Consider the following 23,513-nt stretch of genomic DNA (forward strand, 5'->3'; position numbering starts at 1 on the left):
TAGCAATAGCACCAAGATAGAAATCTGAGCTAGCGACTTGTTTAGCTGCTGAATCACACTGAATTATAAGTTTTTTATAATTTTCAAGAATTCCTCGGCTTCTTCAGTAACCCAGTTCCTGACGGGTTCGGTCGTACCCTTGCCAATCTATTTCCTTCTCTTTTCTAGCTTCTCGGGAGTATAGCAGTGGCCATTCCTAGTAAGCCCAAATAGACCTGAAGAGATATTAGAGCAGACATCCTCTTTTCTGGTTTGAGTGGAGATCAGGGACACATCGTATTTCCAGGGGACACAATGGTTATCCTCATAAGGGAACGGCTTCGGCATGCGAATGATAACACCTTCTTGAGTTTGCAAATTGAGCGCTATGGAGAATATTTTTGGATTAATGACCATCGGACTTGGCAAAATAGTTGTAAGGGCTTTTGAGCCAGATACCCTAGAGATTCCTAAGGCAGGCTTCGGCAAAATAAGAGGATCGAAACCTCCGATAGCGGGAACAATAGCGATTCCCTCATGAACTAATAATGAAGCTAGCCCTACGATTACAGGCAATGCAAGAACTAGAGGAGTGAATTCCTCGATGGCTAGCGGGGCTTGCCCTTTTTCTAAATCTGATGACCCTGAATTTGTAGGTGATTCTATGATCTCTTCAATGACTACTGAAGAAGGAGGTATTGAAGTAACCTTACCAAGGCGTTTTCGTAGATATTCATCCCAATCTTTCCTTGACCCAACTAATATAGCACTGTAGCTAGTTCCTGAATGAGCAGCTAGAGGGCACATGCTAGCTGCCATGCAATTGCCTCTTTGTACAATTCTCTTTCGATCCAAATGATACCATAGTTAGCTAGACTCTGAACCTATGCTCGGAGCATTTTACAGCCTTATTGGGCATGCCAGTCTCCACTGTCACAGAATGAGCAGATTCCCCAATCAAATCTTGGGGTCTTTATGTCTTTAAGATCGAGGTGGCTCTCTTGGACCAAGCATTAGAGCAGGGCCCTCCATGGGAATGACGGTGAGGAGAAATTCGAAACCCTTTCTTCCACTGTGATGATTACATTCACATTCCCTTCCTGGTGGGGAGGTAAAGGGTTGGTAATGATCGAACTGTATCAACTTGTTGTCAATGAGATCTTGGACATCGTCTCTCAATTGGTAGCATTCTTCCAGAGTATGCCTCTCGGCCCCAAAGTGGTGTTCACACTTCTTAGACGGATCAAAGCTGGGTGTTGAAGGGTCGTCTCTGGGCCTAACAAACATCGGGGTCATTAGTTTCCTCTCCAGCAGGTAAGCATAAAGATTTGCCATGGGCATAGGTAACAGAGTGTACTTCCGGTTTTCCCTCCTAAAGGGGCGAGACGGGTCTCGCCTCCTTCTTTAATTAAAGGCTCAGTTAGGTGCTTGAGTAGACTGAGCCTATTGCTAATAAGGTCTAGCAATTGGGGTTGCATAAGCAAAAGTAATACCCCTAGATCATTATGATGCATTGTTGACCATATGTACATCGGCTTCCTTAGTCTTGCGGTCGATCATTTTCTTGACTTTTTGTTCAACCATGAAACTCAAGGATTTAGGATCCACAATCTTCTTGCTCCTAATACCCTCGTCAATACTGATGCGAACCTTAATCGACACGCTTTGAGACCCAACAAAAATATTGGAATATTTAATACCAAATGATGCGAACCTCAATCGACACGCTTTGAGACCCAACAAAAATATTGGAATATTTAACCCAGGAAAGCTAAAAATCAGATTTACGATAGAAACATTGACCCAACGTTTATAATTGAAATGCGAACCAAAGGTATAAGTTGACCTTGACCCAATGATTATAAAGAATCACGAACCAAAGGTATAAAGTTTGAACGCCACAAGGAAGAATCCTTGATAAGTTCACAGTTCTTGAAGAACCAAAAGAGAGCAAAGCCTCACCTTTTCTGAATTTTATTCAATAATTTTCTATGAAAAACGTTTACAGACTTAAGGGCCTATTTATGGGTTCCATAAAACTTGACAGACAAGAAAATATATTCTAAAATAACTCCTAATTGATACCTTACCATATCTAGAATAAAATTTGACCTAAAAAGCATTAAATGCACCTAAAAACAAGGAAATAAATCACCTAAACCTAAAATAACGTTTTTTACATAAAAATACCAAAATTAATAAATTACAATAATTAAACAATAAATTGTGTCCTACATCATACCCCTCCACTTGAAACAAACTCGTCCTCGAGTTCAGCTTTGAAATCTGAAATCTTCCGCTCCAAATAAACAAATACTTTGAATGCTTTAATGACTTGATGCGGTTGTGAAACTTCAATCCTTCATAACGTGTAGCAGAAAATTTCTTCTCATCTACTTTCAATTTATTTGCAACATCAATCAACAAAGGGTTGATAATAAAATTAAAATTTTCTACTCCAAGAAAATCAACATATAGTATAGTCATCTTCAACAAATCAACTGAGACTTGAGGATTGTGAGTTGTGGACTCATCCTCATATTTGACCTCAATTGAATCTTCCATAATGTTCTCAATAATTACCATCTCTTTTTTTTTTTTTCAAGTTTTTTTTTCACTTTTTTTTTTTTTTTTGAACTGGGTGCACGATTTTAACCTAGTGCACTTCAAAAAAAACAAAAAAAATAAGAACGATGAATGAAGAACACAAAAGAAACAAGATAGGATGATAACAAGAAACAAAAGATAAAGGGATAGGAAACTGATTTTAGAACTTGTGCTCTGATACCAAATGATGCGAACCTCAATCGACACGCTTTGAGACCCAACAAAAATATTGGAATATTTAACCCAGGAAAGCTAAAAATCAGATTTATGATAGAAACCCTGACCCAACATTTATAATTGAAACGCGAACCAAAGGTATAAGTTGACCTTGACCCAATGATTATAAAGAATCACGAACCAAAGGTATAAAGTTTGAACGCCACAAGGAAGAATCCTTGATAAGTTCACAGTTCTTGAAGAACCAAAAGAGAGCAAAGACTCACCTTTTCTGAATTTTATTCAATAATATTATGAAAAACGTTTACAGACTTCAGAGCCTATTTAAGGGCTCCATAAAACTTGACAGACAAGAAAATATATTCTAAAATAACTCCTAATTGATACTTTACCATATCAGGAATCAAATTAGACCTAAAAAGCATTAATTGCACCTAAAAACAAGGAAAATACCTAAAAAACGTACTAAATAATAAAACCCTAAATAAAAGTTGATTTGGTCTGAAATTAGCATATCCAAAATAGGAAAAAATATGCCTTAACTGATATAGAGCTGGAAAGTCAATCAGCCATTAATTCATGCCATAAATCACTTGCAATTAAGCCAGATCAGCCCTAAATAGCTTGAATTAAATTTATTACATTTTCAGCTTCTTGTGGGCCAAGCTTGGAAGGTCCTGCGTGAGAATCAGCCCAAATCTTTTGAATCAGCCCATTAAGTGCTTCTTTAATCTTCTTGGATCTTGCTCTTGTAATAGGCCCAACTGGAACATGCAATGGATCCTTGAATGCTTGTTGATTCTCATCAAATACGCTCCCCATTATGGATAAGGCTAGCAAAATGAGTGACTTGGGTGCTAATCATCTTCTCATAGTAAGGAGGCTTCAAATTGTCAATGAACCATTTGATCATCTCATTTTCCATCATGGGGGGTTGCACTTGTGTGGCTAGCTCGTGCCACCTCTGGGCATATTCTCAAAAAGATTCCCCACTCTTCTACTCTGTCCTCATAAGGACCATGCGGTCGGGAGCTATCTTTATGTTGAACTGGTAGTATTCCAAGAAAGAGTAGGCCACTTCCCTCCAATTGGAGGTCTTTTCCAATCTCACATACCACATGGCTGCGGGGCCGGTCAAACTATTAGAAAAAATCTGGCAAAGTAGAGGGTGATTATCCTCGTAGGGAGCCATCTTCCTAAAGAACGTGCACAAGTACGCGCAAGGGTCTCCAATACCATCATACTTGACGAACTCGGGTGCCTTGAACTTGGGAGGCATAATGACTTGAGGGAAGTTGGTCAGATTGTCTAGATCAACACTTCCATGGGCACTGGAGCCTTCTATGATATGAAACTTTTCAGTTAGGGTTTCCACTTGGCTCTTGACCTGGCCAATCCCAAATTTGGGGTTCTTGTCCTTAGAAGGATTAGTTTCTTGGTCATTGCCCTGGGGCGGTACATTGTGGCCCTGATCTTGTCCTAACAGGAGCTGAATTTCATTCTCAGTTTGGGGACCTCCTTGACTTTGACCAAAGGAGTTTTGTCCTCCCCCTACAACCAGTTTTTTGCAACATACGCATCACTTCTAACATTTGCTCTTTCAAAAGAGTAATTTCCTGAGCATTTTCCTCATAGGGAGAAGTACCACTACTAGACATCTCTCTTGCACGAGACATAGTGACAATAGGATCACGATGTGGTGGTAGCTTGAACCGTTTCTTTTTAGCAATCTTTTGATTGTTGTGAAAGAATAGGAGGTGAAAGAAACGGGGTGCATTTGACAATGTGGAAACACAACAACAAAATCAAGTTAGTTTTTGTCCTTGTTATTTAACATGCACCTACCATTTTCAGTAAATTTTGGCTTTGCACCCTAGATCGGGTATTTATCATGGTGAGTTTCTAGATGATGCAAGATTAATGCATAAGATTGGCAAGTAACCAAAACTTTCATGACATGCATGGTAACGCCAGAAGGACCCTTCTTTTGATTATATGCTAGTACAAGATTTGCTTTTACAATGCTAGTTTCATCGACTCCGACGGCGGGCCTTTTACAATACAAGAACATGCAATTGTGAGGAAAAGCTCGGCTTCTGACAATGTGGACTTCTCGGGGAAGCTCTTGGACACTCGGATCTTTTGGCATCTTGGGCAGTATGGATCTCTTGGACTTTTGGATCTCTTGGGGAAGCCCTTGGGTTCTTGACACCTTGTGATCTCTTTGATGATTTAAGCTTCGAGGCAATCTTTTTGGATCTTTTCTAGGAAAGCTCTTGCACTCTTGATGCTTTGGATTTTTTGACAGCTTTTTGGTAGCATCTCCTCCTGAATGAAGTTTCGATTACTTGCCACAAATTTTATCTTTGCACAATTAGGTGACGAAACCATTTAATGTATGCATGAGTGCCCTTGTAGGGTTTTAAACCCTTAGGGGTAGGGTATGATCTAGCATGTATAAGAAACGGAGTTGCTTTCCCTAGGGGTTTAATCATGGATGCTATGCAAGCAGTATAGAAAGGATCTAGAGTAGAGCATAATTTATTTGGCACATGCAAAAAGGGCGCACCTGTTACAAGACACTTTCCCCTGACCTTTAGTCCTAGAAGGGTATCCTTTCCTAGGTTTGGATGTTCACTCTTTCGGCTTCACCTAATCCTCATGGGCTCTGGGCTTGATCTAGTCCTCATGGGTTTGACATAACTAGGCCAACTGTATGCAAAGGCTTAACTAGTAGGTGGTTCCTATCTTAGGGGGACTCAATAGCCATACCCCTCCCTTCATGGAAGTTGTGGGGTAGGAAGGATCAAGGGGGCCTTTTCAACAACTCCTGTCCACCCATGGACCTAAAAGTGCGTACAAAGTCAACCCCAAATCTAACTATGGGTAACACTGTCGATGTTTGTATCTGGGCATCTACAAATGGGGTGATGAAATCCCCAAAGAGATGTGACTACACCAGCAGTGCAGAGCCCGAGTTCGGCTCATAAAGGGTGTATGTGTCATTCAATCCTTAATGAAGGGGAAAGACTTTTTCCAAACACAGCAGATATACATACATACATACATACATACATACATACATATATATATATATATATATATATATATATATATATGAAAGTAGATAAAGGTGTAGCGGAAATTAAATTTTTCTACCCTATGTTTGCATGTGAAGGAAAGCTGTAAAGCATGTGAGGAAAGTTGTAGAGCATGTGAAGAAAGCTATAAAGGCCTTATGAAAATACCATACACCTTTTTCTTTTGAAAAATGATTTTTTTTTTTTTTGGAAAAATATTTTTTGCTCTTTTGAAAATAGGCTACTAAGATATGGTAGAAGCCTTTTCCAAAAAGGAAAGGCCCGGAGGCCAATGCCAATTTCTGTGTTTTTGAAAGCCAATGCCCAAAGATTATGGTTTTATCAAAAGCTCTAAAGGCTAAACTCTCATCGATCCCCAGTGGAGTCGCCAGTCTGTCGACGCCCCGGCCTTGAGATGGATAACAACCGCCGGGACTTCGTTCAACCACACGCCGTGGCGACGCTCCAGCGCGCATGGGGCCCGTTGGAGGCCCCTCTCAAAATAATGGTACGTGGGTTCGAGCGGGGCTTTGTGTTCTCTCTCTCTCTCTCTCTCTCTCTCTCTCTATGGAGGAGGGTAGGTGTCTACCTTTGGAGGTGTGGCAAAAATCTTGGCCAAATTTTAGGTGATTACCAAAGGTAAGTGAAGTCGCCACCAATCATTGGGTTTTTCTAAGGTGTGATTGGTCACCTGTTTCTAGTTGAATTTATTACCAATCCTAGGCTAAGAAAAATGTCATTTTTCCTAATCAAATATGGATGGCAAAAAATCTTGATTCTTGAGTTTGGAAGTTTGGTTACGTGTGGGGAATGTGTTAGGCACCCCACAATGTATCCAAGGGCATTCCTTTGTTTTGATAAAACCTTAATTTTTCGAGATTGGCAGTAAAAACATGATTTTGGCATTGGCTTTCGGGGCTTTGCATGCATGGGGGTTTTGAGGTTTGGCTTTTGAAAGGGTGTGGTCCTAATCCATGCTTTCCTAAGGCATTCGAGCAAAGTACCAAATTTCCATGGCAAAAATCGGGTGACATGTCACCTTACTTTCGCGGCGGAAATTAGGCATTGCTTTGCCTTAAGTGACATGGACGGTGGCAATCACACCAAAAAGGGTGGAACAGGTATATATATATACATACATCATGCACAATGCTAGCACACAAAGCAAGAAAGTAAATGCCTACATCCCTAGAGCATGGCCTAAAATGTGCAGGAAAGTAAACAGGGGTCGCCAAACCCTAGAGATGAAGACGAATGGTACATGGCATGATATACCTAATACAACCCATCTAAGAGAGAAATGAAGGAGGAAGGAAGAGGGTTTAAAAGAGTACATAACCAAATGGGAAAGGCTAGACCTCTAAACCAACTAAATATAGCCACTTGGCTCATCTCTACATGCTTGCATCCACGCCAGTTTTGCTTGTGCCTGAGAGACCATGCCCTAGCTCCATGTGTCCTTGCTCCATGTGTGTGCATGCAAAGGCAAAGACAAGAAACCAGCAGATAAGTAATGGAAGGAACAGATGCATAGATAATGCGCAATGGGAATAAAGTAAACAAGCATACAAGCGAAGCAAGCATAGCATGCGGCAGAAGACATGACAAGCAACAAGATACGAACTAAAAGGCAAAACAAGCAAGGAAACAAACAAAAGGATGGTGTCCGCGAGGGACAAATGTAGTTTTGGATCAAATGTCCATAACTTCATTATGTTAAAGCATGGACGACACACTAGCAAGCAAGTCTCATGCATGGACATGTAAGCAAGCGTGTAAAAATGCATAGAAAGCCAACGGGTGGCACAAACAAGCATGGTAAGCATTGCATCGCACGGAGCGGAAAAAGGAAGGGTTCACACGGAGAAACCCGGCATCCAGAGATGCCTCCCAAATGGTTACATCCAAACAAAGCCTCATGGGTGTCGGATGTAACTAAACAAGATCAAGCCCGCGGAGGGCATCAAGCATGGCAAAGCCTAGAACTAGAAAGGCTAAAATGGAAGATAGAGCATAGAAGCCTGAAAGCATAGACATGCAAATGGGGTGATCCAAACCCTTTGATATGGGCCAAGGTGTACAGATGAGGATCAAGACCATAGGGTCAAGATCGGATCCGAACCAATATGCCAAAACACAAGAGAGAAGGACAAAAGTGACAAAAGGGCTATAATAGCACATGGCATGACAAACATAACCTAGGCCTAGGCACACAAACATGGCATGGAGCACAAAAGCACATGAAAGATGGCATAAAGCATGTAGAGAACATGGATCTAAGCATGTAGGCATGTGAAAATACAGATCTAGACATATAGGCATAGAAACGTGCATGTAAACATGTAGATCTAGCACATAATCATGGAAGAACATGAATCCAAACATGTAAGCATGTGAAGCCAAGGAAATAACCATATAGCATGGAAACACACACATAAACACATAGATCCAAACAAGGCATAGCCAAAAACATCATACAAGCATGTGAGCATGTAACCCTAAATTCAACATAGAACAAAAAGGGCGACAAAACATGGGAAAACATGGCATAAAGCATAAAACATGTAGATTGAGACAAAAAGACATATAAACAAGCATAGAAACACAGATCTAGGCTAAGAACATGCTAGGAACAAGATAAAGCAAGAAACATACTAGATTAAACAATAAATCATGTTATTAAGGCAAAAGGAGCAAGATGAGTGCTAGAAATTACTTAAAGGGTTAAGGGTGTGGATAGTAGCTAAAAAGCTACATCCACACCCCTAAACCCTGAATCCAAAGTGTAGAGGCAAGGAGAAGAAGCTTGGGTATAAGAACAATACCTTGTGTTTTTGGTGAAGAAGGAAGAATCAAGAGGCTCTAATGTGTTTTTTGTGTTTGGAAGAGAGGAAAAATGTGCAGACAGTGTCTAGGTAGAGAGAAAACTCAGAAAATCTTCCCCTCCCAGTCTGGGGGGTGCCTAGGGCTATTTATAACTCTGGGTGCTCTTTTCAAGGGCCGCCACCTTGAATGCTCCTCTGATTGGGTTGATCTTGACACCCTTGGAAATATATTGACTTCCTGATTCCAAAAAGGTATGGAACTTGAGAATTAAACGGTCGAATCAAAAGTTATGGCTCTAGGAAGTTAATGGTGCATCGATCGATGTACTATCTTGGTTTTTATGATATCTTGGTCGTTCTAACTCTGATTTCGACCCGTGAATATTCGTTGGAATAAGAATTTGATAATCTTTGCAATGACTTTATTTTTGACTTGTTCTAACGGCCGAATCAAAATTAGGGTTTTTGGGTCCATTAGGGGTGTTTCGGTCATTTTAACTAGAAAATGCACTTTGAGTGCTCCGGTGTCCGAATAGGTTGCACCACATCATTTTGGATGTTCTCGCGGCCCTATGGAGAGAAAAAATATTTTTGGATTTTTCGGGGTCCTGCATGCAAATCGAGGGTGGACAAAATACGGTATCAACAGCGAGGTTTTGAAAAATTTTCAGGACAAAATTTTCATTTGGTTTGTGTTGGCAGAGTGAATTGTAGTGGCCAGTTGTCAATCATCTATTGGATATGAAATACCAAATAAGGTGCTAACTTGGTAATACCTAAACACTACATACTTTCTCCTGTTATGGACGGAAAAGAAGTTGGAAAGAGGAAGACATAGACAAAAAGGTGACCAAAACCATAAAAAGTCGTGCTACGTGACAATCTCAAAGTTCTCTTATTTAGATTGTGTTTGGCAAAAATAATTTTTGCCAACTTATTTTACTATTCAGTTTATTTTTGCTACTATTCATAGGTCTCATTGCACTTTTTGGTACAATTCATGGGTCCTATTGTACTATTTCAGCTAAATTTTACTTTTATTTATAGTACTTTTAGCAACAAAAAAAAAAATCAATTTTAGCAAAATAAGCAGATCCCAAACAGACCCTTAGTATGCGTTTGGCTCCAAATTAAAAAATTAGCTTATTATACTATTCAACTTATTTTTGCTATTATTTATGGGCTCCACTGTACTTTTTGGTACTATTTATGGGTCCTAATTTATTATTTCAGCTAATTTTTACTTTTATCTACAATACTTTTAGCCAAAAAAAAAATCAATTTCAACAAAATAAGCGGATCTCAAATAGATCTTTATGCTTATAAATCATAGGAAAAAATTTAGTTACAAAATTGGTTATAGCCTAAGACTACAATCTTATTCAATAATATAAACATTACTATATATTTTGTAAATCTAACCGTTGAATTGCATATTCTTTATGCTCTTAACGCACATGTCAAATTTTGTATCAATCAAATATTATTTACTATATAATGTATTAAATTATATTTTACGCATAATTTTAAGCTAGAAAAAAACTTGTAATTTAAATAATTTATTGATGATATAGCTTGATGGAGAACTAAAACCATCTCCAGTTCGTCCATAAGAGTCGTTTAGAGCCAAAAGTCAACCCAAAATAATAAGGTTGTCCATGGACATAAGAAGCTTGTCCATAGACGTGAGGGCCATCCATCAAGAAAGCGCCTGGATGACCCCTCAACACTTAAGAAATTTTCGAAAATGAATTTATCTACAAACGCTTGTAATTTAGACCACGTGCTACCAAATCCTTGTTCATCGCTTTTAAATACTTAACTTCCAATGACAGTTGTAGAAGATAAGATAGAATATTTTAACTTCTATAGCAGTCGTGGAAGTTAAGTCTGAACCTTCTAACTTCCACAAATATTGGGGAAGTTATTAGACAAGTAACCACTCCAAAAGCTCACTATATAAGGACTCATCAACATCAAATAATGGTAAGTTTTCACTACTCCTAAAAAGTTGGAATTCTTAAGTCCTAGAGAAAAAGCTAACTTAAGCATCGAAGGGTTATTGGCTGATTCCACCTGATCTCCTTTGATCTTGTGTCTTTCTTTTCAGGCCTTCCAAGCAATCGTTAGCCCATTAAAGTCCGGAGCATTCAGCCTACTGATTTTCCGTGCATCATCAGTTGGCGCCAATTGTGGGAAGATTAAACTTGCGTCTTGCAATTTATCTTTCTTAGACAAAAGGCTGTATAGTCTGGAAAAGGTCAATGGCCACTAGTCCAGGCCATCGAAAGAGTGGAAATGCTTCTAGTCATCCTAACCGTGATCGCCAATTAGCACCTGTCATGTAACCACCTTCCATCCAACAGATGCAGTCCATGACAGTCACCATGGCGAGTTAACCCGTCAGAACCAAGAGTTGACTAGGGAGATTAAATTGAGACAACGTCATGAAAGATGCGTGAAAGGACAAGCCCAAAGTTAAGAAGTTAGGGAAGGAGAAAATGCTAAGCATGAGAGCCGCTCAAGGGGTACCGCCTCACGAAGGGTGCCACACTTGGAGAGGGAGATGGATCAAATGAGGAAGGTCATGGACGAGATGAGGGAAATAATGAGAAGAGTGAATCATGTAGAAGACTTGCTTCATCGAACTGATTCCCCCTTCATAGCTTTCATCAACAGTCATCCCTTACCTTCCAAGTTCAAAATGCCTTCCTTGGACTCTTATGATGGAATGCGCGATCCATGTGACCACATTGCAACTTTCAAGACCACAATGCACCTTCAAGGAGTTCCTGATGAGATAATGTGCAGGGCCTTCCCTACCACCCTTAAGGGTCCAGCACGAGTGTGGTTCAGCAAAATACCTCTGAATACGGTTGGTTCTTTTGAGGAGTTGAGTAAGTTGTTCATCAACAACTTTATCGAAGGACAAAGGCATAAACGCTCCTCGTCCAGCCTGTTGACCATAGAGCAAGGGGACAATGAAAGTTTGCGGTCCTTCATTACTCGTTTCAACAAGGAGGCATTGACAGTAGACGAGATGGACGACAAACTGTTATTAGCAGCCTTCTATAACAAAGTTCATGCAGATTTATTCATTCACAAGCTTTATGAACAAGAACCACAAACCATGGCTGAACTCATTCATTCAGCCCAAAGCTTCATGAATGCAAAAGACGAGATCATCACCAAAAAAAGGAAAAAGGCAGAACGAATGGAAGCAAAGTTCCAACATCATCCGAAACAAGGCCCTCGTCCAAAGAATGCCAAAACAGGAGAGAGGAAGGACAGAGATAACAAGAAGGCAAGTTCGTCCTCAGGACGGAGTCAGCATTACACACCTTTGAATGTTCCACTCGATCAAGTACTTATGCAAATAAAGGACAACCCATCCTTGAAGTGGCCAGAAAAAATGAAGGGAGATCCCAACAAGCGCAATAGGAACAAGTATTGCCACTTCCATAGAGATCACAGGCATGACACGGACGAGTGTTTTGACTTGAAGCAGCAAATAGAGGATTTCATCAAGTAAGGAAAGTTAAGAAACTTCCTTGGACGAGATCACAAGGACGAGAAGTTGAAGGGAAAGGTAGAAGAGTCGTCGTGGCCCCCACTTAGGGAAATAAGGGTTATTATAGGAAGAACCTCAGTAGAACAATCGTCCAAGTCAAGAAAGACGTACCTGAAGGTGGTACAAAGCGTCCAACTCTCTAAACGACCCCTAAGGACGAGGGGGGAAGATGAGCAAGCCATTACATTCATGAACGAGGACGCTGAAAGGGTTCTCCACCCACATGATGGTGCGATCGTCATCACTTTACTCATTGCTAATTATACAACTAGAAGGGTGTTGGTAAACAATGGGAGTTCGGCGGACATCTTATATTATCCTGCCTTCCAACAAATGAGGCTTGGACGAGATCAACCTCGTCCCATAAATTCACCCTTGGTAGGATTTAGGGGGATGAAAGTACAACTCATGGGCACCATTACATTACCTATTGTGGTAGGAGCATATCCATAACATATTGTAGGATTAGTGCCCTTAAATCCTATTGTATGATACTATGTATGATATTATGTATGACATTGTGTATGACATGATGTATGACCTAATATTATAATTGATAAAATTGTTTTATTGTTATCTAAAATAATGGTAACATGAATATGAGACATTATCATATAGTCCATGAGATACATAGTATGTGATTTATGTGATTTAGTCACAGAAGATATAAATCACAAGTTCTTTGTAAACTCAACATTGTAGTTTGTAGTCTGTGATGAAATTGGGCATTTCATATGCGAAGGCTATAACATATCAACTAAGATGATTTGTCTTGATCATGGAATTGGAGACTTCTAGTTCGTATGTTGATATGTTTTAAGAGTTAAGACATATTGAACTGGACTGCTGTGAGATTTATTATTCTCCTAACGACTGTCAAATGAATAATAAATCTCATGACTTCTATTTACATGGACTCTTAATCCTGAGAGGATAATGGATTTGATCATGAAATGTAGGTTGCTTTGATATATTAGGAGTGAGATCTAAAGTAACGGTCAAAACCTCAGTATGTTGGGCAGCCACATTTATTGTTGATGGAACATATATTCTCAAGATGGAATTCATAGTTTCTTAACGGAGATATAAAATATTTCCTTGAGATAAGTTTAATGGGTTCAGTTATTCAGATAGTTAGGCCTAACTACTTTGGTAAGAAGTTACTAAAGTGTATATTTATGAAATCGGATTTCATAAATATATATTGAATAACTTTAAAGGATTAAACCAGGTACTCAAGGATAAGATGTAGTAATTTACAAAGTATCAGTTTACATTCATGACTTTATATTACTACGAATATTTTATGAAGGGGTTGCATGTATAATAAAGTTTTGGGATATAATTTATAAATAAGGCCTAAAGTGCAACTATATTTATATAGTGGTATTAAACATAGTTGATGGTAACTTTGGACTTGTCAAGAGTTGACAGAAAAGCCTAAGCCTATTGGAGCTAGTGTCTTATTGGTCCCTTTTGGTCCCACTCCATGCCACACACTAAAGCCCAATTGGAAAGGCCTAAAAGGCTAGCCCAATTAGATAATCAGTTATAAGGAGATAAATATACAGAATTTTAAGAAATGAAAAAGAGAGACATCATTGTGAAATGATGTGTATGTAAGTGTTGGACACTCTCTCATTCTCCCTTGAACAAAAACTGATTGAGAGACCACACATTTTGGGCGTTAGTAGAATTGGAGTGAAAATTAAAAGTGTTCTCAAGAACTTATGATCTTTGGTTTTGAAATTCACCGCATCAAGGTATACTCTCTTAATTCTATATTCTGAAATTTACATAGAGCATGTTATCAATTACGATTGAAGTAGATCTGTTTACTTTCCGCTGCGTACATGCATATTTCCTTCACAGATAACCAAGGAAGTAAATTTCCTCGTTGTAGACTGTTCGTCTTCGTACAATGCCATCATTGGAAGACTGACTTTAAACAGCTAGAAGGCAATGACATCCACCTACCACCTATCTGTCAAATTCCCAACAGATTATGGAGTAGGGCAAGTGCAAGGAGATCAATTTGCTACCAGAGAATGCTACCTAGCCATGTTAGCTATGGATGAGCATGTGCAGACGATGAACGTAGAGAAGAGAAGGATTACTGTGGAACCCATTGAAGTGCTGGAAGACGTTCTTCTGGACGAGAATAACTCTAAAAAGTATACAAGGGTTGGAGCAAGCATGGAGAAGAAGACAAAGCAAGACCTTGTCCATTTCTTAAAGGATAGCGTTGATGTGTTTGGAGTCATGAGAACATGCCAAATATTGACCCAAGTGTCATTACCCATCGTTTAAACGCATATTTTTCTTCCAAGCCCATACGTCAAAAGAAAAGAGCTTTGATGAGGACACAATTTACTGTTTAATTATTGTAATTTATTATTTTTGGTATTTTTATGTAAAAACGTTATTTTAGGTTTAGGTGATTTAATTCCTTGTTTTTAGGTGCATTTAATGCTTTTTAGGTCAAATTTGATTCCAGATATGGTAAGGTATCAATTAGGAGTTATTTTAGAATATATTTTCTTGTCTGTCAAGTTTTATGGAGCCCTTAAATAGGCCTTATGCTTGAAAACGTTTTTCATAGAATATTATGGAATAAAATTCAGAAAAGGTGAGGCTTTGCTCTCTTTTGGTTCTTCAAGAACTGTGAACTTATCAAGGATTCTTCCTTGTGGCGTTCAAAACTTTATACCTTTGGTTCGTGATTCTTTATAATCATTGGGTCAAGGTCAACTTATACCTTTGGTTCGCGTTTCGATTATAAACGTTGGGTCAGGGTTTCTATCATAAATCTGATTTTTAGCTTTCTTGGGCAAGTATTCCAATATTTTTGTTGGGTCTCAAAGCGTGTCGATTGAGGTTCGCATCATTTGGAATTAAATATTCCAATATTTTTGTTGGGTCTCAAAGCGTGTCGATTGAGGTTCGCATCAAGCTTTTTCTCCTGAACGAGATAATGCCATTAAAGAAGAAGTCCAAAAGTTAACCACAACAAAATTTATCTAGGAAGTTTATTACCCGGACTGGTTGGTTAACGTGGTGATGGTCAAGTAGGCTAACGGCAAATGAAGGACGTGCGTGGACTTCATTGATTTGAACAAGGCTAGCCCCAAAGATAGCTATCCATTGCCACGCATTGACTAGCTAATGGACTCAACTGTGGGTCATAAATTGCTAAGTTTCTTAGATGCCTTCTCAGGCTACAATCAAATAAGAATGGACGACATGGGTCAAGAGAAGACATCCTTCATTACCAATCAAAGTTTATTTTGCTACGAGGTGATGCCCTTCGGTTTGAAGAACGCGGGGGCAACTTATCAAAGGCTTTTTAACTATATGTTCCATTCACAGATTGGACGGAATGTGGAAATTTATGTAGATGATATGTTGGTAAAAAGCTTGGACGAGGAAAAGCACTTGGACAACCTTCAAGAGACCTTCGATACACTTAGACAATATAACATGAAGTTGAACCCGAGCGAGTGTGCTTTTGGAGTTTCGTCAGGAAAATTTCTTGGGTTCATGGTTCACATAGGAGAATTGAAGCAAATCCTGATAAAATCCAAGTGATACTAAATATGGAGCCACCAAGGAATATCAAAGAAGTCCAATCTCTCACTGGACGTATTGCTGCCCTTAACAGATTCGTCTCCAAAGCCACTGATAAGTGTTTACCATTCTTTAAGGTTCTCAAGAAGACATTTGAATGGACAGACGAGTGTCAAAAGGCCTTCCAAGACCTCAAGGCCTACCTCACAACAGCTCCTCTGCTAAGCCCGTCTATACCAGGCAAAGAATTATATTTGTATTTGGCAATGTCTCCACATGTAGTTAGCTCAGCATTAATTAGAGAAGAAGGGCAGATACAAAAGCCAGTTTATTATACGAGCCGAGCGTAAAGAGGACCGGAAGGACAATATCCCATGATGGAAAAAGCTAGCATTTGCTTTGATCATAGCTTCTAGGAAGTTATGACATTATTTTCAGGCTCATGTCATTAATGTCTTGACGGATCATCCACTCAAAAAGGCGATGAACAAGTTGGAAGCCGCATGAAGACTAATCCAATGGGCCATAGAACTTAGTGAGTTTGATGTCAAGTATCGACCAAGAAGCGCTATAAAAGCTCAAGTATTGGCGGATTTTACTGTAGAGTTCACTCCCAACCAAAGCGGGTTAGACGAGATTGATGGAGCTTAGAAGTAGGTTGTCTATGTAGATGGTTCGTCCACATTATATGCAGGAGGGATTGGAGTTGTACTAAAATCTCCTGAAGGAGACAAGTTGCAATATTCAGCTCGTCTACAATATCAGATAACCAATAATGAAGCTGAATATGAAGCCCTCCTTAAAAGGTTGGAATTGGCTAAGTCCTTAGAGGCAGAGTCAGTAGTCATCCAAGGAGATTTTCAATTGATCATGAATCAAGTGAATGGAATGTGTGAAGTTAGGGAAAACAACATATATATATATATATATATGTTATTTTAAAATTTCAATAGCTGGCCTGTCATTACCCAGAAGTCGTTGCAACGGGTCAAAGACTCAAAGCTAAGGAACAAGACACAATGAGCTTCAGTGTCCTCTCAAAACATAATCTTAGAATGACATAGGGAGGTGTAATGTAATGGCTGACTAGAGAGGACTTTAGGGCTAGTTATTTCATTACTATAATAAAAGATTAGGGTCGTTTTTCTCAATAACCATCAGAATGGGCAAGGATAACTGAATAATTTTTCTAAACAAAAGTAAAGACCTGCCTCATTCAGAAACTAGGAAAAGTGTTCTCCACATAAAAGCATAGTGATCCATATCAAATCTTGACTTTAGCTAGAAAATTTATTTTGAGGTATGCATGCCTTAAATAAAGATGGACAAAGTGGCTCACTTATATTTTCGAAATGTTGGTTTCAGAAACCATTATTCCTTGAACTTGAAGAAAGTCTAAATCCAAATTATTTGAACTTACCAAGAACAGAATGAATATATTGATCTGCAGAATTCAAGATAATTCAAGAGAGATAATCGCCTTGAGTTGAATATATAGAAGTTTGCAAAATGATCTTAAATATACTCAAGTAGTTCTTTTTTCTCAACATTTCCACTACACATTCCTGGCTCCAAATTAGCATTAGTCGTCAAGGTTAAAGTTGTTAGCAGATATTCATATGACTGCTTAAAAACATGATATTGGAAAATGATCATAACCTTGTGAGTTGTGACACTAGCTAACATTTTCAACCCTCCTCCATAGTGCCATTATATATACAGAAGAAAGTAATAGTGCTATACTAACCTCTCAAACTAATGTATCCAGACAGACATGGATAATATGCTGAAGCCTAAATTATGTGAGGACCTCCTCAATCAACTCACGGAAAACTAGCGTCTCTATCTCAGTCACCACTTGCTCAGCATCATCTGCAGAAAATTCATACCTCCAACTAAAATCCCAGATTCCATTTTCAATTCCATTGCAGCTTATATCTCTCTCTAATATTGAATAAAGACTATCTTGAGGAAGAAGCTCACCATCAAACTTGCTATAACTTCTAAGACTTTCAACAACACTACAAACTTCCTCCAATAACTTGTCCACTGAGGTGCATACTCTCAAATTGCCCACATGTGTTAGTAACAAAGGATGGACTGTTTGTGAACCTTGAAGGCTTTTACGTTCAATTAGTTCATTTGCACATTCTAAAGAGAGCCTCACATTGGCTTCTATGAAATCACTGGTGCAAGATGTTTGTAAAATTGTAGTACACACATCAAGATCAAAAATCTCCTCTGCATGAGTAAGGAATGATGGACTGCTCAAGAGAAAATCTTTAAGATTATTTCCAGATTTAAAGCTTTTGATATCTGTTCTACTGTGAAGGATGTAATTGTTAGCTTCTTCCACAGTTTTATCGTCCATTTCATGCTTGGGACTCACTGGTGTGACATCAGAAAGAGAACTCTGGCTATTACTGCAATGTTCTACAGTTAAAAGGAAAATAAAGTCACATAAACATCTCAGTTGGGCACATGAAAATATATAAATTTTATTTTACCCAGAAAAAGAAAGTATTTATAATTTTTTTTATTGACATATTGAGGTAGAAAATGCAGATATTGGCTCTATTAAGTGTTGACTGCTTCTGCTGTCAGTAGTTATGAATTTCTACTTTGATATTAGAATCATATCATACCTCCATTGCATAACACAAGAGTAGATATAATGAAAAGATGCAAAGGTTTCTAAGTAAATTTGAAGTTTTTCAATGCAACATAAGGTTTCATGATATTGTACTTCAAGCATTTTGCTTTATCCTGTTATGATTGGATGCAGGAGATGCCAATACTACAAAAAGAAGCAACGGTTTTCTTAACAATGTTTGCATCGACGTCTACTATCAAGACTAGTGAGGTGCATAAAAACAAGCACATATAATGCAATATGCATGTATTGTAAACAGCTTTCATAGTTTCCATTTAATTAAACTTATCACCAGAATCATTGATTAATCATAGTTAGGTATCAGAACCATCTATAGCATAATCAAACTATAACAAGTTACCTCCAATATTAGATCCAGAGGCATCCTTTTCCTCATCTACAGGGAATTGATCCGCGAGAGTAGTGCCAATTCTTATCAGTGGAGAGCAAATTTCACTTTTAAAATTGATGCTCATGTCATCTTCTTTGGATCCAAAGACTTCAATCTGCATAGAAGAAGATGGCATTAATTTTCACAAACCAAAAACTCTTATTCATTAATTGGTCAATTCATGTGCAGAAGTTCAGTTACTAGGCTATAGTTTTCATAATTTTAAATCCACTCCAATGATTTTTAGAAAATAGCAGCTGAACTTTAGATTTTACGAACATATAGTAGCTTCAGAAAGTCATTAAAACTGAATCATATAGACTAGTTAATGGAAGATTCATAACTGATTTGATTGCTGTAAGCTCCCTGACTGGCTTCTTCTTCTTCATCTGATTCTTTTTCTGATCAGAGGAACTTATAGTTTTTGTTGCGTGTTTTGAGCTGGTGTTTTGGGTAGTACTTGGTTGTCTGGAAATCTGGTTGTTTACAATGTTTGATCCATTTCCAGACTTTCTTGGCTTTGTAGAGGTCACTGTAGCTTGATCTTCACATCTCGAGACAATTTTACCTTTCTTGTTCTCCATCTTCAGTGGTTTCCTGCTAGCAGAAGCATTATTTTGAAATCGATCTGCTTTCAGTTTCTTGACAATTGCCTCTTTTGTCTGCAGTCTGTGATCTACAGGAACAGAAGCTTTTAGCTTATGCGAAACCTTTTCTTTAGGCTTGACTTCTTTTCCTTCTGGTTTCCTAACTACTTCTTTATGTTCCCTAGTAACTTCTTCTATGCTAAGTGTTTTAATAGGAGTCTCTTCTTCTTCTACTTCCATTTTGCTATGCATTTTTTTGGAACTCAAAGCCCCTTCTTTGTGAGTGTTGAAAGAAAGCTCTCTTTTTATTGTCAATATTCTCAGCATCTTTTTTGTGTTGAAAGATTTCTCTTCCCGAAGCACTGCTGTGTGAAGCTCATCCACCAGGCATGGGGCACAAAAAGGTTTAATAAGAACAATGGGTGGTGTCTCATCAATCACCCTTTGTTTGGGATGGGAATTGTCGGAATGATCAGACTGAGGCTCAAGCTCTTCGACAGAGTTGCTTCTCAGAAGTCCTTTGAATTGCAGGGTATCAAGTATTTCCTTCAATGTCTTCCGCTCTGGATCCACCCTCTGTGCTTTAGATTGGGGCTTCCTTCCCTTTGGCATATCAATGTCAAAGATAGGTCGTCTCTGGTTTGAAATTCTCTCCCTCTCTAAATGTTTCTGTAGAGTGTTCTGTGATGTTTTTGAAGGGAGGTCTTCTAGACCCATTAGCTTGGCAATCAAATTTGGGCCTTTTTTCTTCTTCTGTGGAGCTTTTGATGAAAGAGAGGAGTCAGGAGAATCAAAATCATATGCATCAACATCCAAAGACTGGTTTGAGCTTGTGGAAGGAATTTCTGAAACTGAGCTCAAATCTCTTTGATGAAGATAACCTGTTTCTTGAGTGGTTAGGTTTGGCAATAGATTCTGCTTAGCAAGGCTGTCTCTGATCACTTTCTTAAGCTCTTCAATGTAATTCCTTGAAGAGCCATCAGTAGAAATTCTAGGCTTTTGAAATCCCATCGAGCAATTTCGATCCCCAATTGGACTAGAATTTGTTCTCCTAATCTCCATTTCATCAATTCTTCTGCTTTCTGACTTCTCATGCGGCTTCTTTCTTACCTGAGACATATACAATGAAGCTTCTTGAGACTTTCCTAGCATGACTAGAGATTCTTGGAGATCAAGAGCACCTTTCAACAAATCTTGTGCAATATCTTTAGACTGCCCATCAAATATCACTCCTTTAGACCATGAGTCAATCATCTGGTTCAGCTTCTGGGCTCCTCTAGAGACTTCCATGACTTGAAAAGAAGATTGACTATGAACTTCTTCTGCAAACCCTTTTGAGACCGTGTCTACTCTCTCCGTGTCGTATGCCATAGCTGTATTTGAGTTCTTTCGTGTCCTTTGGCTTTCGTTCTTTTGGTCCATTTGCTGAGAACCAGTCCTTGATTTTTTTATTGTCTTACAATTCACAACTCCTTTTGGATCATCACATGTGACAAATGATCTATAAACAACTGATCTTATACCATCTTGAGGCATATTCTGCAGCAGAACATTACATTGACAAAGTCAGACTGCTAATACTTTAAGAACCAAATCCATCAATCCAAATAAAAATTCTTGTCAAATAATTAATTCGTCTGATGTATTCTAACCAATCATTTGCAAGGTTGTCTGTCATGGACAAAACAGAGAAACAAATAATGATTTCTTACCAAAATAAACGACAATCAATGTCAATAAAGAATTAATTAATCATTCTCCTGAAATTTTCAATCATGAAGTCGAAGGTATGATCTTCCATCTATTTTTTCACTATTCCCCAACCAAATTGATCCTTGAACCAGTTGATAAAAAAATTAAACGAAAATTATCAGACTAAAAAGAAGATATCAAATTGAAACCATGAATATCTCTCTATGAGAATTGACACATAAAAACCTGAATTATAACATAAAGACAATTGAAGATATACAAGGACTTCTCAAATTAAAAGCATAGTTGTGATGAACCCATTTAATCTTTATGCGTACTTACCTGAATTATTGGACTTTTTTACCCCAAACATTGATTAACCCAAAGTCTTCTGCTTTAGCATCTATCCAAGAACACAAAAAGCAAGACAGGAAAAGAGAAAATACAAACACAGATGAGAAAATGCATTAAAACAAAGTACAAAGCAGAATCGAATTTCATATCATAATTAGTTACCTAAAGGAAAGAATACATGCATATCTTCCTGACTTCAGGGCTCCTTCTTTCTTAGAATATTTGTAACCAACCAAATAAACAGAAAGATAACAAGAGCATATACATCCCAGATGAGAAATGTTATCATAACTCATAAGTAACAGTTAAAACAAGCAAAGCTGGTCAAGACCCAGAAACAGTTTCAAAGGAAGCTCACCTGGAAGTGAGGTTGGAGAGACTTTAGATCCACAGGGCAGGACAAGAGAAGAGTCGGTGCATTGACTTTGGGTGCAAGTGCAACTGTACCAACTTTGATGTCTCAACTTTAATGTGTTGCTCTATATCTATGTTTGTTTTTTGGGTTTTATGGGACAAGGAAATCGTTGAGAGATTCTTCATGCGTGATTAATGAGAGCATTTTGGTTTTGGCCGTACGCGTCTGTTTCAGAATTCAGAGTGCCAAAGAAGCAAAAACTGTTCAAAACCCATGAGGAAGAGGGAAGGTAAAACAAAGTTGTACTGTGTGTCTGTCTACTTTGATCAGAAAACTACCTCTTAGTCGTGGTAGTTAAGTTTATCACTTTTTTATTATTACTATTATTATTATTATTTTTTGGTAAGGGAGTGTTTGGATCGTTTCTTCATTAATATTTACTGCTTGAAGTTGTAATTTTAATTTTTTTTAGGGTTAGTAATGCAACCAAAATTGGGGTACTGACTGACATATGTATTCCCCCCCCCCCCCCCCTCCCCCTCTAATAATTAATTATATTAATTGGTTTAGCAAGTCTCTTGTAATTGTTAATAATAGAAAGAATATAGTTTTGAAATTAGATAATTTGTAGCTAATTATTTTACAAAAAAAATTATTTGTTTTATTTAAAATTATCTAGAATAAATATGACTATTTATATAGTTTAATAATTGAATTTCAAACAAATGAGTCTAGGATTTGAACAATATTTAGGTCTTTAATGTGCATCCTTTACACCTTATGAAACATACAACTTTTTAGGAGGGCAATGTGTTCTTGATATGGACTTATTTATTTATTTATAGGAAGACTAGACATTTCATTAATTAACAAAGGACAATACATCATGATGAAGAGCTTGTTCCAAAAAATAAGGACTTTCTCCCATCTACACTAAATAATCAACAATGTCAACAACATGTTAAGCTAAAAAATGAGTTGGTTTATTTCCTTCTCTACGCACATGAGCAAACCTTACACAACGAATCTCCTAGCAAGAGTCAAGAATTCCATAAAAAATGTTAGGACATATGTGATTCACCTGTTAAGAACATATGTCATTCTTTTATGTAATTGGCTAATCCTTTGACAAAACGCACTTTACTTGTATTTGGGTAAATCTAGGATGTGTTTAATGTTTCAAGAAACATTATTTCAAGTTCATGTGTTAAAACCTACAAGTCTGTCCAAGAATCAAGTCAAAAAGTGCTGAATTTTAAAGCTCGATAGCTGCTCGACACCTCTCGATCAATCGAGAAATTTTCTAGATGCTCGATAGCTTCTCGATAGTTCTCAATAGCTTGCAAGTGAAAAAGTGAGATTCATTAAATCTTGATAGCTCCTCGATAACTCTCGTTACCTCTCGATAGCTCGCAATAGGTACGAAATTCAGTTTTTCAGATCTGATTTTCAGCCCATGCTTATGTATTTATGTAGGGTTTTTTTTTCTCACAACCCTAGACATATATAAAGCTTATTTTAGAGGCTGTCACATAAGAGAATACAAGGAGAACATATGCAAAAAGTGACCAAAGCCTTATTCTCTTTGAAAGAAGGTACTGCATCTTTTATGCCTTAGGGTTTTGTAACCAAGTGCATCTTGATCTTCATTGTTGATGAAGTAAAGAACTTTGCA

General features: G+C 38.1%; 1 protein-coding gene across 7 annotated transcripts; it reads right to left on the reverse strand.

Moving 5' to 3' along the window:
- Positions 1-17,428: 17,428 nt before the first annotated feature.
- Positions 17,429-22,155, reverse strand: LOC142622827 (uncharacterized). 7 transcript variants are annotated; one of them, XM_075796377.1, is made up of 6 exons: positions 21,842-22,155; positions 21,646-21,688; positions 21,472-21,532; positions 19,195-20,976; positions 18,821-18,965; positions 17,429-18,239 (listed from the first exon to the last, which is right to left on the reverse strand). In XM_075796377.1, the coding sequence occupies exons 4-6, from the start codon at positions 20,971-20,973 to the stop codon at positions 17,605-17,607; spliced, it is 2,559 nt and encodes an 852-aa protein (XP_075652492.1). In that variant the 5' UTR covers positions 20,974-20,976; positions 21,472-21,532; positions 21,646-21,688; positions 21,842-22,155; the 3' UTR covers positions 17,429-17,604. The 7 variants fall into 7 exon arrangements, with proteins under 7 accessions (XP_075652492.1, XP_075652493.1, XP_075652491.1 ...); XM_075796378.1 differs by having other exon boundaries at positions 21,646-21,691; XM_075796376.1 differs by having other exon boundaries at positions 21,646-21,695.
- Positions 22,156-23,513: the final 1,358 nt, after the last annotated feature.

Source organism: Castanea sativa, chromosome 1, assembly GCF_040712315.1.
Source record: "Castanea sativa cultivar Marrone di Chiusa Pesio chromosome 1, ASM4071231v1".
In the NCBI taxonomy this organism is placed as follows: domain Eukaryota; kingdom Viridiplantae; phylum Streptophyta; class Magnoliopsida; order Fagales; family Fagaceae; genus Castanea; species Castanea sativa.